The sequence below is a fragment of the Peromyscus maniculatus genome, chromosome 14, assembly GCF_049852395.1.
Source record: "Peromyscus maniculatus bairdii isolate BWxNUB_F1_BW_parent chromosome 14, HU_Pman_BW_mat_3.1, whole genome shotgun sequence".
Lineage (NCBI taxonomy): Eukaryota > Metazoa > Chordata > Mammalia > Rodentia > Cricetidae > Peromyscus > Peromyscus maniculatus.
The window spans coordinates 83,981,160-83,999,491 of record NC_134865.1 but is presented as its reverse complement, the minus strand read 5'-3'; the positions used below and the strand labels follow the sequence as shown (position 1 = coordinate 83,999,491).

At 51.8% G+C, this 18,332-nt stretch overlaps 2 protein-coding genes across 8 annotated transcripts in view; one reads left to right on the top strand and one right to left on the bottom strand.

Moving 5' to 3' along the window:
• The window catches only part of Ppp1r13b (protein phosphatase 1 regulatory subunit 13B), a 91,340-nt gene extending 87,761 nt beyond the window's left edge, over window positions 1-3,579 (top strand). For all 5 annotated transcript variants that reach the window (XM_076551466.1, XM_076551467.1, XM_076551470.1 and 2 more), the window contains one exon: window positions 543-3,579. In XM_076551466.1, the coding sequence (XP_076407581.1) occupies window positions 543-584 (42 nt within the window). In that variant the 3' untranslated portion in view covers window positions 585-3,579. The remainder of the gene's footprint in view (window positions 1-542) is intronic.
• On the bottom strand, window positions 1,690-18,225 carry Zfyve21 (zinc finger FYVE-type containing 21). Of its 3 annotated transcripts, none has more exons than XM_016006484.3 (8): window positions 18,027-18,225; window positions 6,621-6,671; window positions 5,992-6,160; window positions 5,001-5,076; window positions 4,825-4,916; window positions 4,302-4,358; window positions 2,450-2,592; window positions 1,690-2,282 (listed from the first exon to the last, which is right to left on the bottom strand). In XM_016006484.3, the coding sequence occupies exons 1-8, from the start codon at window positions 18,162-18,164 to the stop codon at window positions 2,247-2,249; spliced, it is 762 nt and encodes a 253-aa protein (XP_015861970.1). In that variant the 5' UTR covers window positions 18,165-18,225; the 3' UTR covers window positions 1,690-2,246. The 3 variants fall into 3 exon arrangements, with proteins under 3 accessions (XP_015861970.1, XP_006988047.1, XP_006988048.1); XM_006987985.4 differs by having other exon boundaries at window positions 4,302-4,355; window positions 18,027-18,224; XM_006987986.4 differs by lacking the exon at window positions 4,302-4,358 and having other exon boundaries at window positions 18,027-18,223.
• Window positions 18,226-18,332: the final 107 nt, after the last annotated feature.

Genomic DNA, 18,332 nt, shown 5'->3' with positions numbered 1-18,332 from the left:
GTTTTGTAACCCCTTCCCTCTCCTGAGCTGACAGCTGAACCCAGGGCCCAAGCAAGTGCTCTACCACTGAGCTAAATCCCCAACCTCTGTAATCCTGGCATGTGGAAGGCTGACGTAGGATGGAAAAGTTAACTGCCAGCCTGGGGTAGAGACCTGATTGCTCAAAAGCCTGTAAAATGGAGCAGTGTGGGTTGTCATCCAGGCTGCATTCATAATGGTGTCTGTCCGTCCTTGAATAGAAAGGTTGCCTCTGCTCTCGGGTGCTGTGGCACATACTCACTTGCCTTGACATCTGGCAGGAAGGTTTGCCATGACAAGCACAGGTGCTTGCACCCGAGGAGCTTACATTGTCAGGGGCCTAGCAGAAAGTAACAGGGTTTCAGGTGTGATTAAAAAGAGGGACAGGATCCTCTGGGTCTCAGTGAAGAAGAGGACAGCTGAGGTTAGGACTGAGCAGGCTGCTGAGATGACAGGAGAGGAACCTAGAAGCTAATCCCTTCTCAGTCATCCTTTTGACCTAACTCTTGTCTGTTGCTTCCCAGTTGTATCCACGGATCAAGCCCCGGCAGCGAACACTTGCCTGAACTCTCCCTGGAGTACCACATTGGCTCCTGGGAACTACTGGAAAGGATTCCAGCGGCCCTGGAGAAACTGAAGTTAGGCCAGTCTCATGGTGCTCACTTTAGCAGACAGTATCCACAATGTGAATCCCAGCTTCCCAGGGGAGGCCCTTCCAGTCTGCAGTAACTGGACAGGTAGTACTTTGGCCTTCAGAAGACTGCATTTTTGCCAATTACTGTAAATCCAAATAAATATCCAGCTTCCAAAACACCCACCCCTGTTGCCAGTCAGCAGTCCTAAACTATGAACCCTGACGGTTGCCAATGAAGACAAAGCTCTGACTGACTCGGCCCACAGGCCCCTTCTCATGTTCGATGTCTCCGACCTTCAGCAAAAGCAAGCTGCTACCAGATGGCTCTGGCTACAGCCCTGCCCTCCTTGGAAAGTCTCAGAACCATCATCCTTTCTCACATTCCCACTCAAGAGAACTTGATTTCCTTTCACTACCAAAGGAGCCCATTTAGAAACTGTTCTGTTTAGTTAACCTGATGAGCTCATGCTGTGGCTGGACTTACATGCCTCAGCACACAGGGTCATCTGATTCCTGCAGCTTTTAGTGTCCTCTTTAGCCCCCCTGCGGCGTGAGTTCATTCTGTTCTGAGCGCAGTTAGACACAGGAGGCTGGGCAGGGCCCAGGTCAGGAAAGCCACCAGGCAGCTGGAATGCAGTCACTGTGGCCGCATTCCAAGTGAGGCCAGCTCTATCCTCGGGAGCTTGAACTCTGCAGACAGGCTTTTTCTACACTAAGATTATTTTTCAACTAGGCCGTTGAAAACTACTAGAACTGTGTTGGAAATATTTCTTCCTCATTGAAACACAAGCCCTTAGGCTTTATTTTTCATGTGAGTCTTGTGCATAACTACGTGTAAATCCGTGTGTAGGCTCTGGGAGCAGTGCTGTAGTCAGGGTGGCGCTGAGAAGTGATGCCCTGTGAGCAGCACAGCCTCTGCCATCCCACCACCACCAATGCTGTGTGACATGCACAATAAACTGCTGTCTCACACCTGGCTGTGAGTCTGTGTTCTGGACGCAGGACAGCTACACAAAGTGAGGCCAGAGCCTGCTGTGTGCTTTCAAAATAAGTTTTAATCATACGCTTTATATACAAATTACTGTACAGTCATTTTAATAAAGTGAATAGTAAGTGAAAAGTAGAAAACACAAAGGTGATGCCTCCCCCTTAGTGACATATAAAAGGACTGTTCATTGCCCCAAATTAGTGACAAAATAAATGGAGAGTCATAAACAGGCTAAGGCATTGTAAATGGGCTACTGGAGATAGGCAGGGTCCAATGCTCAACCAGGGACCTGAGTGAACACCACCTAATTTGTTTCTGTAGGAACAGGGCCAAAAATCTCTAATAAACCTGGTATAGGTTATACTAAAACTGATTCAGTACTGTAGTGCAGCTTCTCCCAACCCTGAAAGTACCAACGATCCACTACAATGTCAGCTCTTGAAAGCGTTAATCAACTGTGTACATATTGCACTAGATACGCGAACACTGCTTCCACATACTTGATTTGCATTTCCAAGCACACACAGAGCAGAGCCCTGAGTGCTCAGGCAGGGGCAAGCAGCTTGGACTTTGTAACCTGATGTGCTGGGCTCAGTTCCCTTGCAGTTACTGGTCTCGTGATTCATAGAGGAGCTTGGTAGCCTGCAGAATACCAGAAAGCATGATTGGTTCTGGGCCTGATCAGAGATGAGCCCATGTGCCTTTTAGGGGAGTAACTAGGGGCATCCCAGTTATGTGGCAACCTTTTGGGAAATACACACTTGTCTCTAACTCCATGCGCTCAGCCTCCCCAGCCCTGCCCACAGTACCTTGTGCATGGCTGCCAGCCATGCTGCTGCCTGCCTCTTGCTGCCGTTTGCATCCTCTCCAGCCATCAGCCTCAGCTGTGTTGCAGCCTCTGCCCCTGGCACTGTGTACTGCAGGAACATCCCTGTGGCTCGAGTGCTGCCCGCTGGAGGAGGGAGATGAGGTGTCATACGGGACCCTAAGGCCCTGTGCGCTGCTCAGGAAGCAGCCTCGTTGGAAACATGCAGTGCTAAGTGATACTAGCTCCTGCTTCTGCAGAGACCCCGTGTGCACAGAGAAGGGGAAAGGAACATAAAAGACTTGTGAGCCCCAGGACCAGGATAAACTAAAGATAACATATCACTAAACTTCACAGAGTAAGTCCTGTTCTCCAACAGTCCAGAAGCTGCCAAGCCTTCTAGATCATGGCATTCTCCTTCCAACCTTCAGAGAGACCACATGCATGCGTGTGTGTACACACACACACACAGTCTTCAGCCAGAGTAGAGCAGTGAAGTATGGAAACGACTTTAGGAATGGCCTGGCCATCAGAAGATAAGCCGAGCACATAGTTACATCAGTCCTGACTTGGAGGCCACAGCCGGGCAGACTTGATGCAGGAGCAATGCCACACTACCCTGTCAAGTGCCATTCTTCCACAGCTCACAGGACCCCATGGGAATGTTGGGGGTCAGCCTGCCAAGCCACAGCTCCATCTCTGAGCTATGACCAGCTGCTCTGAGCTTCATGATTTGAATTTAGGCTGTGCCCTAGAAACAAGCAACTTGAGACGCAGATTAGTTCTGTCAGGCATGGTTACTAGCCTCGTGACCAGAAAAAAAACATTTTGAGAAATGACCCACCTCTAATCACACATTAATTCTAAATCAAAACAGCCTGGGTCCCACTGGCCGGTGGGGTGAGTTGAACATACAGACCATAGCCAGGAAGAGGCCTGACTTCCTTGCCTGCAAAAGCTCTGGCTAAAATGGCTGGGCCCACCTCAAAGGCTTTCTGAAGTAAGTTCTAATTCAGAGGCCTAGAAACACACCGAAGGCCTCGGGCTGAGCTGCCCTACCCAAGCTGTTGCAGAACTTCCTATCTGGGCTATGTCTACCCTCAGCTTTTGTAAATAAAAATGTATGTAAATGTGGCCATGGCCACTGTTGGCTGTGGCTGTTTTGTGCTTTGCACGGCCATCAAAACTTTACCCCCCAATGGGGGCTATCGAGATGGTTCTGCAATTAAGAGCACTGATTGCTCTTGCAGAGAACCTAGATTCAGTTCCCGGCACCTACACATGGTAGCACAACCATTTGTATCTCCAGTTCTAGGGGAGTCAACACATTGTTCTGCTCTCTAGACACTAGAGGCATGTGCATGGTACATTCTTGACCTTAGGCTTCCTGATGGGGGGGGGGCAGGGTGAGGAGGTATTGAGTGGACTTTCTGACCCTGCCCTTGCTCCATGCGCCAACCTTGTTGTATTTCATTAGGCAGGCCTCTTACCACTACCTTCAAGAGACAGACAGAGACGGAGGAACTGAGAACCAGGAATCCCTGCAGGCAAGCTACTGTGGGTGCAGTGATGAAAACTGCTGCCCACCGCATGTACCGGATGCCCGATCAGCAAAGGACTACCTACACACCAGGCCTCGGCCTACTGGGAAGAACTGGGCAAACTGAACTTTATTCTGTCAGGACATTTTCACTTATGCTTTACAGATTCATATACTGGACCTAGTACCTCTCTCAATCAAAAGAGGTGAACCCAAGTTTCAGAATCCACCCCAAGGGACAGAGGCAAAGGGGCCAGAGGAGGAACAGATACCATAGCATGCTGGGAAGAGTGACCCAGGGAGGATGGAGGCTGACCTTCAGAGGCAGGCAGGCTCCCCAGGAGGCTGGTGTAAGTGTGAATGTCTTTTTCTACTTGAAGAAGGTAGGCAGGCAGTGCAAAGAAGAAACAACCGAGAGTCAGTCAGAAAATGGAAAGCAAGATGCGCTAGGTCAATCTGCAAGTTCAGAATGTGCCATGTGCAGTTCAGCCTGCAGGGTGGAGCTAAGACTGAAGCTCACCAAGGAGATCACTAAGGTCTTAGCTGCACAGATGCCTGCAGGAGGCTCCGGATCAGCCCCCACCACAGACCGTGTCTGGAGCCTCAGATACTGCATCTGGAGCCATCTACAGTAAGTAGGTGATCTCGGTGACAGGATACCATGGGCACACCAGACCAATCTCCCCTCATCATCCCCTCCTCCCTCCTGTGGGTTCTAAAGTTACTAACTTAACACAAGCCCCGATGAAGAGCATGACAGGCCATCTTAGAACCAAGTGCAGTACCTCCTGTTGCCCATATAGGTACTAGAGACCCTCCTGCTCAGGAAAGGCATGTACCTCCAGGAGTGAAGCCTTCTGTGAGAATCTGCACGGTACAGACATGTGCAATCTCAATCTCACGATGGCTGTCCCCATCCAGAATCAAGCATCTACAACAAACAGACATCATGAGACTGAGGACGTGTAAAGCCTATGAGGGTACTGCCCGGTGCCAGTGGGACTTCGCCTCTTACCTCTGATTGTTGGAAAGACGACAAACCATGGTCTCAGGCTTCTCTGAGTCCCCAGAAGTAACAAGGAAGGTAGCTCCTTGGAAGACAAAACCAAACTGGTTACACAGGACCTACTGCTTTATCTCCCTGCCCCCAGACCCATGTGCTCAGGACAGAAAAGCCTCCTTCCTCGTGACCAGATGGGAGAGGACAGGCTGACACAAATAACAGCTTTGTGTTAAGGATCCTTTCAGTTAGGCAAAAAGGCAATAATGAATTAAGGGTCTCAAAAGCTAAAAAAGACATTGACTAGGGCTTGAGATGACTCAGTGGTTAAGAGCACTGTTCTCTCAGAGAACCTAGGTTCAATTCCTAGCACACACATGGTAGCTTAGAACTGCCTGTAACTCCAGTTCCAGGAGAACGCATGAGGCAGACACATGGTGCAGACATGTGTAGGAAAAATGCCCACCCACAAAGAGTAGAAATAAAGGCACTGACTGCCACACACACAAAGCTGTGAACTTTGCCACAGCCATCAAAGACGGCAAGTAGGAGAGTTCATCATCAAGGCCCAGATCATTTAACTCTAGAGCAGACTGGGCAAGACCAAATGGCAGAGCAGAGGCCGGCCCTCGCCTGTGAGAGGCTGTGCTGCTTGGCAGAGCTGTGGGAGGCAGGCTGCACCCAAAAGCACTCCCTTTTCTTCTCCCGTGTGCTCCTTGGATGGGCTTCAGGACCTGCACCTGCACCTGTTACAGCTTATCTCCAGGCCTCTGCGAGCCAAGCCACAGACTTGACTACCAGTGACAGCCTTCCATCTGGAGAAGGTGCTGAGCCAGGCGCCCTGTCCATCTGGGGGCAGTGCCCAGTGAGTCAGACTGACCTCTCAGAACATTTCCATCTCGGAAGTCCATCTCTAAGTCCAAAAGAAAGTAGGGAAGAGGGCAAGACACACCATCTTGGAGCAGGCCACATTTTAAGCATGGCGAGTGGACATGCTGTCACTTACCACTTAGGAGCACCTTGAGCTGCTTGTCATAAAACTCAGCCTCGCGGTGAGACACCAGGGCACATTCAGCACACTGGCGCACTGGGTCCACGAAGCACATGCGCCGGAGCGGCACCTTCTGGCTGCAGCACCTGTCGCAGAAGCATTTCCCACAGCGGCGGCAGTGGTGCTGATGAGGGTGAAGGTTGGGCAGTGAGTAGAGTCAACACAGATGCACCAGGCCCGCTCCGCTAGCCAGTCCTGTCGGGACCCTGAATGCATCTGTGGCTGTATGTGTCACTTCCACACAACCCCAGCTGGACACAGCAGAGCTCTGCCTCACTTGGGAAAATTGAACCGGAAGAGCCACCTGCCGTGTGCGCGCGCGCGCCTGTCTGCCTGCCTGCCTCGTGTTTGAACCCAGGGCCTTGTACATTCTAGGTAAGCCATTCAATCACTCAGCTACAACCCCAGCCCTTAACCCCTTCAACTTCCTGCTGCCCAGTACATGCTGTCTCTGAGCCTCCTCGGAGCTCAGTCCTGCCTGTTACACCAGTAACTGAAATAGACTATCAAAATGCCCTGGAAGATCCAGCTCTTCTGAGGAATTGGGACACACAGACACACACACACCCACAGCCTCAGCTTACCTTTCTGGTGATAAAGTCAAATTTGGCATCACACTGCATACATCTTGGACACTAGGAGAGAACATAACAGTATTATAATCCGCCGGGCGGTGGTGGCGCACGCCTTTAAACCCAGCACTTGGGAGGCAGAGCCAGGCGGATCTCTGTAAGTTCCAGGCCAGCCTGGTCTACTGAGCGAGATCCAGGAAAGGCGCAAAGCTACACAGTGAAACCCTGTCTCGAAAAACAAACCCCTCCCCCCCCCCCCCAAAATAAAACCAACAACAGTATTATAATCCAGATCTGTCACTTGGCTAATTGCTGAGGTTGAGCCAAGAGGTGCCAGGAAAGGCTGCAAAGAAAGCCAACTTTCTGCCAGTATAAGCAGCCTGCAGAGGCAGACTATGGAACAGCAAGGCAGGACAGCCCAAGTTCAGTGTCCAGCTCAGAAGCCAGACAAGACTGGTCAGGCCACAGTCCAAGGCTCTAGGTTAGGAGAGCAGCTTTAAGGTTGCAGGCGCCCTAGCTGGGGCCTGGCCTGAATGTCTGATGGCCACTCTTTTGTGGGGTGCAAAAGCATACAGTTTGACTTTTTTGCAGCAGAGTTCAGATTCAGAAGGGCTTTGTTCTTTCAGACTCTGTATGCAGGGGCAGCTCATTCTAGCTGCCTCATCCTGTTACAGGAGCCAAAGATCAGTGCTGTGAAATGAACGTGACACTCCACAGCAGTAAATGACCTACCCTGGGGAAAGGATTTGTCAAGCCTGCTTTACAGACAAAGGAAAGTATGGGGAATCTTCTTGAGAAGTAGGGCTCTAGATAGCTGAGATATAAAGCTGTCTCTGAATGCATACCTGACTAGGGCCTGTGAGAAAGAAGCTAGAGTAGAACACAGGACGAGAGGTCCTGTATGGCCTGAAATGTCCTGAAGAGGCTTATACATAGGAGAGAAGCAAAAGGCTCTGAGACTGGACTGTTGGGCAGATGGTCTCCTGTGCACATGGAATTTGCAGGAGAACAGTATAGACTAGGATGGCATGAAAGATGTAGGGATAGGGTGGTGGTTGCACAGTTCCCCTCAACAGTGAGGAGGGCTGAGTCCACTCTCATGGTGTTTGCCTTCCTCTGCTGCAGAGGCAGAACAGGGTACGGCACCGAGTCTGCATCATGCTTGAAGTTTCTCCCACACCAGAATCCAATTACACTGTATAAATCCTGTTCAGAGGCGCTGTTTCATAGCAAGACCCACAACAAGAAGTATCCTCTCCAGATGACCCAGTGCCATCAAACCCAGGGGACACATACTGGTTGTGTCTTCAGATACTCTGAGGACCTCGATTCTGTGGCCACCAGCCGGTTACTCCAAGGGTCACCACGACTTTAAGAAGTACATTCTCTCCACAAACTCATAGATCTGCCAGAGCTGCTCACCCCACACCAGAAGGCTGGATCGTACAGCAGGCAAGGGCCACTGCCTGCTTTCTGAACTGTGAAACAAGTCATGCTAACTGGACACATGGAGCTCACAAGCCCAGGACACAGGGTGAGCAAGGCAGCAAGGGTGGTAGTGCTGAGGAAAGGCCTGTACCCATCACACGTAAGAACAGAGATGACAGATCCTGTACCCAGGACAGCATCCCAACCAGGAGAGAACACCTGAAGGATGCACAGCAGGAAAACCCAGGCCCAGCCCAGCCTGCACTGCAAACTGTCCGTATTTAAAACACTCGTGTTGGGGGCTGGAGAGATGGCTCAGCAGTTAAGAGCACCAGCTGTTCTTCCAGAGGACCTGAGTTCAGTTCCTAGTGCTCACATCAGGCAGCTCACAACTGCCTACAATTCCAGCTCTAGAGAAATGGACTCCCTCTTCTGGCCTATGGACACCTGCACTTGTGTGCACATAATTAAAACTAAAAAGGTTTTTAAAGACTCGTGTTTACCAAAACCTGACATGTATAGGGCTATCTGCCCAGGTGCCCATGGGATTGAGGCTGGCTAGTCTCCACTGCTGAAGTGAGTACCCAGCAGCCCTGGGACTCCTGCTGAAGAGGCTGCAGGCACCTTGGAAGAACCAGCTGAGGGCTAGAGCCCTGAGGAATGGTCACAGCATTTCTTCCCAAGTATCCCTGGTGAGAATGCTGTCTCATGAGCCTCCCACTCATGGACAGCCACTATTCAGCCCACCGGAAGTCACTGACTCCAGCTGCGTCTGCAGTGCCCAGCGGGAATAACACCATGTTCAGTGTACGGGTGATTTCCTGGCACAAAGTGTCTGGTGACCATCAGATGGCCAACTCCCGAGGCACACAACTCCCACGTGAGGGAAGGTTCTGCCTGAACTAACTAGCCTCCTGCATGCTCTAGAGGGAGGGGAAGTATGAGATGATATCACTGACAGCTTCCCTCAATGTCCCCACTCACACCCAGGGTAAGGTGCTTAAACCTGGCTCTGGAGGAGTAATTCCAGCTATAAATATTCTGCTAATCCATGGAAGGAGACTTTTTCCATGAAAATGAAGTCACTGACGTGATGAGTTATGATAGACTTGTCCTAAGTCCCATGTACCAAGACATCCACAGTCTTGGAACACAAAGCCTCCCCCAGCCTCAGGAGGTGCTAGTGAGGCTGGGCCACGGCCCCTTTGTGTACAAAGTGATGTGTGAAGTGATGAGCAGAGATGCCAAAATTCCCACACCAGGGAGCATCAGCCATGGTGACAGGTAGTGAGCTGAAAACAAGGGAACAGTACAAGCTTCCTGTGAGATGGGAACTAAAACTGCTGAATGTTGAGAACCCACAGGTGGGGAGTGAGAGAAGATTCCCAGTGCGGAGAACTTCCTCTCACCCCCGGGCAACTTTATTAACATACAATGAAAATCACATTTCAGTACAAATAAAATACCACCACACCTTCCAGTAAGAAGACAGAAGACCAAAATGACTTGAAATATCGAAAAAGATGGGATTAGAAATAGCATTAATGGGCTGGCAGTGCTGGTACACACCTTTAATCCCATCACTCAGGAGGCAGAGGCAGGCAGATCGGAGTTTGAGGCCAGCCTGGTCTACAGAGTAAGTTCCAGGACAGCCAGGGCTACACAGAGAAACCCTGTCTTGAGAGAGAAAAAAGGGAGGGTGGGAGGGAGGGAGGGAGAGAGAGAGAGAAGGAAGGGAGGGAGAAAAGGAGCGGGGAGAAGTGGAGGGGGGAGAGATGGCCATAATGGATCAGGTAGTGGTAGTGAATCCTAGCACTCAGAAGACAGAGGCAGGCAGATCTCTGTGAGTTCAAGGACAGCCAGGGCTACATATTGAGACCCTGTCTCAAAAAAAAAAATTTTAAAAAAATGAATGAGTGAATTAACAAATGGACATATTATGGGCTTGGAGAGATGGCTCACTGGTATGTTCTTCCTAGAACATCTTTTTTTAGAAAATTCTAGAAAAAAGATGAAAGACTGAGTGGGCCATATTTTGACTAAGACTTTTTAATCTAATGGTCATTCCAGATCTCATCACTGACAGAGGGCTGTGCAGCCTGACAAAGCTTGGCATGGGGGCAGGACAGGAGTCCCTGGCTCTGCTGGCGAGCACACTGTGTGGTCAGTCAGAGGCTTTCGGTCATGGCAACATGACAAGAGAGAAGAAACAAGGGATCCACATTGTGGGGGACCTGCCCCCACCTTCTTTTCTCCAGGGTGCTCTTGAGGAGTGAGGGATAAGAGATTTAGATAGAAATACAGAGGGGAGAGAGACAGAAACACAGGATAGCCTCGGGAGGGCCTGGATCCTTATCCACCAGCCCCTTCATTCTCTTCTAAAGGGCTTTTTAAAGGAATGCCAAAGGGTGGAGCAAAAGACCTCTCCTTAGCACAGCAAAGGGCCGACCCTTCCAAACGCCGGTAAGCATGCACATGGTCAATCCATCCCCTTATGCAGCCCTGCTAGGTAAAGCAAGCTCAAATCTCACTAGGAAACCTCTATGGGCTCCCACACCACCTGGCCACTAGGTACCTTCTGCAGCACAGGCCATTGGGTCTGAATGTGGCTGGGACCACACAGAATAGAACCTAATACCTGAGAATCCCAGGTCCTGGCCACCTACACGTGTGCGGGCGTCTCTTCACTGTTCTCCCTGCTACATCAGCTAGGTGATGTTTGGAGGATTCCTTCTCGCCCCGCTGAGAGCCTGACCTATTCCAGCTCTTGGCCTTGTCACAGGCAGATTCTGGAAGATGCCCACACAGAGAAATGGCACAGAACATGGGACCATCACCTAAGAGCCTGCAGCTCTTCCCTTGAACTTGGACCCAGCACTAGGCTGATGCACATGTGTTCCACAAAACATGCAGATGAAAGGCCGCTTGGAAGAAATTCCTATCTGATGAGGAGGCCGGCTTCATGACAGGCCAACACCCAGCCTCTGCAGGTGCCTCTGAGGAATCCTTGGGGCCATGCTCAATATCCTTTCACTGAGGGAGAACAGGGACCCTTTGGGGCATCACTGCAGCATGGACAGAGATACCAAGATTGAGGTTCTTCCAGCCCTAGTGAGCGCCACAGACCACTCACTGTGCCACAGAGAGCTTCTACATCCCTAAGCTCATGGCTAGCATTTTGTTTCCTAGCTGTTCTTATGCTGGTTTCTGGTCTCGGAGGCTATGCCTATGCCCATCCCAGCCTCTGGAGCTGCCCCAAGGCCAGTCAGCAGCTGTCAGAGGCCTCTGCCCTCAGTCTTGTCTGTTCACGAGCACTCCACACTTTGAACAGCATCAAGTCCCTGCTACAATGTGGTGTCTTCCTTGACTCGGATGTCGGCTACAACCACTACACAGTGGTCACAGTGCAATTATACAAGGAAGTCACAGTACTGCCAGTTCTGGGAGAGAAGCTGTATTTTTATAGTCCCTAGGCCACCCTGGCCAGCCATGACAGGAGAGCTTTGGCTTGGAACCCAACACACATGACCATCAGAGAACAGCTTACATGGTAGAATGCTGTGATCAGATCAGCTGAAGGGGTGTAGGTGTGTGTGTGTGTGTGTGTGTGTGTGTGTGTGTGTGTGTGTGTGTGTGCGCGCACGTGCACTCCCACATGGAAACTAGAGGTCAACCTCAAGTGTTTTTGGAGGTAGGGTCTCTCAGTGGACTACAGTTTGCCAAGCAGGTTAGGCTAGCTGGTCAGTGAGTCCCAGGAATCTGCCTCCCTGGTATGGAGGATTACAGGTGTACTCTGCCATACCCAGCCCCCCCCCCCCCCCCCACACACACACACACACACTGTAGTGGATATTCAGGATCCAGTGTGACACATTGGTTGCTGAGTGAACAAGCCCTGGCCTGAGCGGCTATGTCAGGCCCTGTGAGGCCTGTCAGACCCGCCAGCTCTACGGAGCTGGTACTCCTGCTCCTGCACCATCATCCCCTGCTGCCTGCGGCCCCGAGTTCTGGATCCTCCCTGAGGTAGGTACCAGACCACCTGTAGCTCCTTCTAGAATCCCAGTTCCTCCTACCTCATGGTCCCATTTGTCACTAGATGGCTTTGGTCCTAGGATCCAAGGGACTCCTTAGATCTCTCTGTCACCCTCTTAATGCAGAGATCTCTTTCCTGTCTTTGGCCTCTTCCACGCCTGGAGTTCAGAAAGGTTGAAAGGGCCCTTTGGTTTTCATTCTCCACCATCATTATTTTTTTCTTTTAAAAAGTGGAGGTGGGGGGCTGGAGAGGTGGCTCAGAGGTTAAGAGCGTTGGCTGCACTTCCAGAGGTCCTGAGTTCAGTTCACAGCAACCACATGGTGGCTCACAACCATCTGTAATGAGATCTGGTGCCCTCTTTTGGCATGTAGGCACAAATGCAGGCAGAACACTGTGTATATATAATAAATAAATCTTAAAAAAAAAAAAAAAAAAAAGCTGGAGGTGGAAATTTAAAAAAACAAACAAAAAGGTAGAGAAATGTAAGAGCAAGAAATAACAATGGCTGGTGCCTCACCCAAGGGCAGTACCTCGTTGTCCAGACTGGTCACCTGTACACAGGGGCTCCTGGGGCTCCTCCCATCCTCCCCGAGTCCCATCATGAGGTGGCTGCACATACCATCTGGGTTTCCCCACTTTCCCACTATAAAAGCCACACTGTCTTCACCCCAGCCACTGTCACAGTGCACTCCCTCTGCTCATGGCTTCCCTGCCCAGCCCCTCACACTCCCAGGCTTAGTTCAAGTCTACAATCCCATGCTGAGGCAGGAGGATCATTCCAAGTCCGAGGTTACTCACAGCTACACAGTAAGTTTGGGAACAGCTTGAGATATATAGTAAGACTGTCTCAAAATAACAAAAACATAATCAGTGTGCTTATTCAGAAAATGGACTGATTTTTAAACAGTTTTCCTGTTGGTCTCATTGATAAAAGAAATTTCAAATTATCAGCCCAGCACTTTAACATGAAAACAAAGAACCACGAGTGGATAAAGCTACGAGAGGTTAAAGTCCTGCCACAGAATCAGCCCTGAGCCAGTGGGGGCCTGCCTGGGGGAGCAAGGAGGCAGGCCAGCTGCTGCAGCTCCTCCCTCGTCTGGGCCTGCACGTGACAGGACTATTGCAGCAGACAGGACACACTACCCGTGCCCCGAAACCTACTGCCTCACTTGTGCGGCACAGCTGTCCGCAGCAGGCGTCACTCCACACCCCGAGTCACACCAGAACTGAGAGCAGAGGAGCAGACTAGGCAACCCGTACAGCCAGCAGCTTAGGGACCCTGCATGCATGGCCCAGGAGGAGGCCGGGGCAGAGAGAGAATCGGCTTGAGCAGTGGCCCCACGAGACCCGCCTGCCGTCTGAGCCTCTGGCCAAGGTTAGCAGACACTACTCAGGGCCTGGGCGGGGCAGGCTGCAGTGCCCCCTGTGCCCCACGGTGCCCTGTACTCCACCTCCCAGAGATGGGGAAGAAGCTGGTCAGGCAGGAGACAGAGGAAGGACAAATAGGGCAGGTAAGAGTGAGCCCACCCAGAAAATGTCCACTATGCCCCGTTCCCAGCACCAGGTCCCCGAGCACCTGCTCATTCAATGGTGGTCTATTCAAGTCTGACCCAGTGGCCCCCGCTCAGGTCTTCCAGCTAAGTGAGACAGCCTTGAGAAGCAAGGAATGAGAGGGACCCAGGGCAAAACCAGGGCTAGGTCAGGAGTACTCAGAAGGTACTGTCTCAGTACTGACTCAGGAGACCCACCTCCCCTCCCAGTCCACACTTCAGGGGCCGACACTCCAGCTCTTTGGAAAGGACTAGCCTCCTACCCACAGCTTCAGGGACGTCTGACAGCAGGTAAGATAGCACAAGGTGAACGTGGTCTCAAGATAACACTGTAAGCTTAAGTGGGTGTTTGCAGAAAGAACAAGGTTTAAGGACTAGAGGGACGGCTCAGATGTTAACAGCACTTGTTGCTCTTGCAGAGAACCTGGGTTCAATTTTCAGCTCCCACATGATGAACCATTTGTAACTCCAGTTCCAGGGGATCCAATGACCCCCTTCTGACCTCTGGGCACCAGGCACACACATGGTGCACATACACACACACACAGGCAAACATTCAGACACATTAAAAAACAGCACTAAAGATAAACATCTACCTCCCTCTGAGGAAGGAGCAATGAGACAACCCTGACCCCACTGTCCTTAATCCACCACTGTGTAAAAACTGTCCGCCCATGGGCCAGTGCATCAGGCTCTGGATCACAAGATCACTTAACTTAGGGGGTGGCTGGCTTCTGCAGTTGCAGCTGCTTAGGAGACGAAGCACTGAAATCAGAAGACCAGCCCAGACAACTTTGTGAGCCTTTGTCTCAAAAAAAAAAAAAAAAAAAAACACCAATAAAAAAGAAGGCCTAGCAAGCCGGCTTCAAGGGATAAAGTGCTGCTGTGAGCCTGGGCTCAACCCCAGATTCCACAGCAACAGGAACAAACTGACCCTCAAAAGTTATCCTCTGACTTCTACATGTGCAGGGTAATGCATGCATGCCTGCAGGCACATGTACACACACACATACACCATATACACTTACACACAATGATAAAAAATTAAAGTTAAAAAAGAGGGTGCTTGCCGGGTGGTGGTGGCACACACCTTTAATCCCAGCACTCGGGAGGCAGAGGCAGGCGGATCTCTGTGAGTTCCAGGCCGGCCTGGGCTACCAAGTGAGTTCTAGGAAAGGCGCAAAGCAAACAGAGAAACCCTGTCTCGAAAAACCAAAAAAAAAAAAAAACCAACGAGGTCCTGGGAGAGGGCTCAGCTGGTAAAGTACTGGCCACACAAGCTTGAAGATCTGAGTTCAGACCCCCCCCCCAACACACCCCAGAAAAGCTGAGCACAGCCATGTGCACCTAATAATCCCAGCACTGGGCAGGTGGAAAAAAGCAGATCCCTGGAGTTCACTGAGCAGCCAGTCCAGCCAATAGGTGAGCTCCAGATTCAGTGAGAGACTGTGTCTGAAAAGGATAAGATAGTGAATGACTGAAGGAACAACAACCTGAAGCCTGGCTTCTATTCACATATGCGTGCGTGCGTGCGTACACACACACACACACACACACACACACACACACACACACACACACACACACCAATGCCAAAGACTATTAATCAATGGGAAGCCAATGAGTTGTTTAAACAAAACAACAGTTCAGGAGCTGTGGAAATAGCTCAGCACTCAAGAGTACTTGCTGCTCTTGCAGAGAACCTGAGTTCAGTACCTAGAACTTACATGGTGTCTCAAAACCAAGTTCTAGGGACCCAATACCCTCTGCAGGCACCAAGCCGCATGTGGTGCACAGACAAGGAAGCAAAGAGCAGACACACATAGAAGCACGAGACAAGAAGAAATGAAATTGTCAGCAGGCTGGAAGCTGGCTACCCCAGAGTGCGACTCCATCTCAGGGCCTGCTGTTGGGTTTTCTAGTTTACAGAGCTGTCAAGGAACTCAACTCAAGGACGGTGAATGGAGAAGCTAACTGCAGCCTGGAAGCAGAGCAGGAACTTTCTCCTGACGTTTATACCAACCTCAGCCACAGGACTGAAGCCTCCAGCCAGCCCCGTCACAGGGCTGCTGGTCACAGAGCTAGAACACACAGGGAAGCTCTTGAAGAGCACAAGGTGAACTTTACACTGTGATCCTTGTAAAACAACTGTGAAATCCCACCCTTCCCCCAGAGCCAACCAAGATCACAGGCACAGGCCCCCTTGGGTTCCGCGCCAGGCCAGGTTTGGCAGGCACTCCAGATCACCAAGGCTGAATTGGGTTCTCGAGTGCCAAGTACAGCGCAGGCCTGATTCCTGACTGGACTGTAGAGTGGCCGCTCTCCTCCATCCGGCCCCGAGCAAACCCTCCCCACCCTACCTTCTGTGGGAGCCCGCCACCCACGCTTGTCTGTGCCCTCTTCCGGCCTTGGTCACTCCTACAAAGCAAAGCCCTTTCCGCCTGACCTGGGACACAGAGCCCATGCCCTCCTCCTCCTTGGTACAGTTACCTGTCACAGAACCTCCCCTCCCATCTTGGCACGGACATGGCATTCCTGCCAGTCCAGATTTTATGGGGAATAAATTATAAAGTCTTATATAAAGATTGCATCGGGTAAAAACACCTAACTTAAAGGCTCCTTGGAGACCAACAGGGAAAATCTTGAGAAATCGAGTCTAGAGCCAGTGAGAACACTTTCCCAAGAGCCTCAGTTTCTCCTGTTCCCCACAAGCACGGCTTCCCACCCCAACTGGACTCTATACCTGACACACACACACACCCTATTTCAATCTGTGCTTTACTGGGCTCTCCTGCAAAGTTATGCCTGCCCAGTTCTGGGTGTTAACACTGACACTCATTCACCGTCTCCCCAGCAACTGCTCCTTGTTGTTTTGAAACAGTTCTGTAGCCCAGGCTGGTCACACACTATTATCCCGTCTCAGTCTCCCAAGGGCTGGACTTACAGAGTTACAGGCTGTGTCCCAATCTTACCCAACTCCCCCCATTTTTGGCGTTTTAAGACAGGGTCTCACTGTGTAGCCCTGGCTGGCCTGAACTCACTACATAGTCCAGGCTGGCCCTGAACTCAGACATCTACCTAAATCATGCCTTAACCTTACCCGTTACACAGTTCAGGGGTGTTAGGAGCACTCGGTGTTGTGCTCAATTCACTTTACAGACATGAGAGAAAAGAACAATCTGTGCACAGATACTTAAGCGCAAGAGTAAATACAGAACTGAAATGGCCCAACCAGGGAGGGCAGGGACCGCTCAGTGACATGCCCAGCATCCCCAGGAATAGTCTGGGCCCCCTTTCAGGGCTCTAAGAAGTGAGGACTGACATGAACCTTCTCTTTAGGAACTCTCAAGTAATTTCAGAGTTGGGAAGGGGAGTGGCGAGGCCAGGCAGCTGCAGCTTCTGGTGGCACAGGTGGGTTCTCCAGCCCCCTGTGCCCACTGTTCTAAGAATGCTGGCCCTAGCTCTAGGAAGCTGCGGGCCTCACCTACTCATGGATGAGATCACGAGGGGAGAGGAGCAGCTGATTCGAGTTCTGAACACAGATTCCAGCTTAAGAAAATTGCGAGGCCAGGTGTGGTGGAGCGCACCTTTAATCCCACCACGCAGGGGGCTGAGGAAGACCACAGTGAGTTCGAGGCCAACAGAGCAACAGGTAGTGAGTGCCTAGCACCAGGCAAAGGCAGGCATATCTATTTGAGTTCTAGGCCAGACTGTGTATGTAGTGAGTTCCAGAACAGCCAGGGCTATACAGTGAAGACCCACTTTAAGGGGGAAAAAAAGAATGAATGAATTTACAAGGGCCACTGAGATGGCTCACGAAGTAAAGGCACGTGCTGCCACACCTGAGACCCGAGTTCCACCCGCGGGACCCACATAGTGGAAGAAGAAAACTGTCTTCCCCGTGTGGTCCTCTGAATCTACATGCGCGCGCTGTGGCATGGGGGCAAAGGCGCATACACACACGAATAAATCAACGTAAAAAGTTTTCAGTATACAAAAATCGCCAGTACTTCACGCAGATGCCTTCTAATTTACTCTGAAATAAACTCGCATGGAATGCGTGAAGTGCTCCCATTTTCTCCCAAGTGGCCCAAGCTCTGCAGAGTTTAGAACCCCGAAGACTGCAAACTCCTGGCATCGCACCTCCAGCGGGCAGGAGGGGCCGACTCCCTCGCCCTCGCCGCCCCCGACCCACTCCAGCCCGGTACCCGCAAGCAGCCCGCTGGTCGGCCGCTCCACCGCCCCCGACTCTGCACCGCGCAGCCAATGACCGCCAGGGAACAGACACCGCCCTCACGGCTCGGCAGGGACGGCGGGGACGGCCGACGGGAGCCGCGGCCGAGCGCCCCGAGGGCGGAGGCGGGAGCCGCCCAGGCTGTGGCCGGGGACCCGGGGGCTGGGACTCACCTCCTTGTCCGGGACCCACTGCGGCTCCTCCAAGCCGAACGGGCTTCCGAAGGCGCGGTGCTCCGGCACCATGCGCAGGCCGCTGGGCGAGCGCACAAGCTTCTTGGCGTCGCAGCGCGCGGCCACCCCCGAGGACATGTCTCCGCCGGAGCCCCTCACGCCACCGCCCGCGCTGAGCCCACACAGGGCGCCACTCCGCCCCGCCCCGCCCCGCCCTCCGGCACCATGACAGTGCCGGAGCCCAATCCGCAACCGCAGCCCGGAACACGAGCCAATCGGAGACTAGTGTCCGCCCCAGCACCGCCC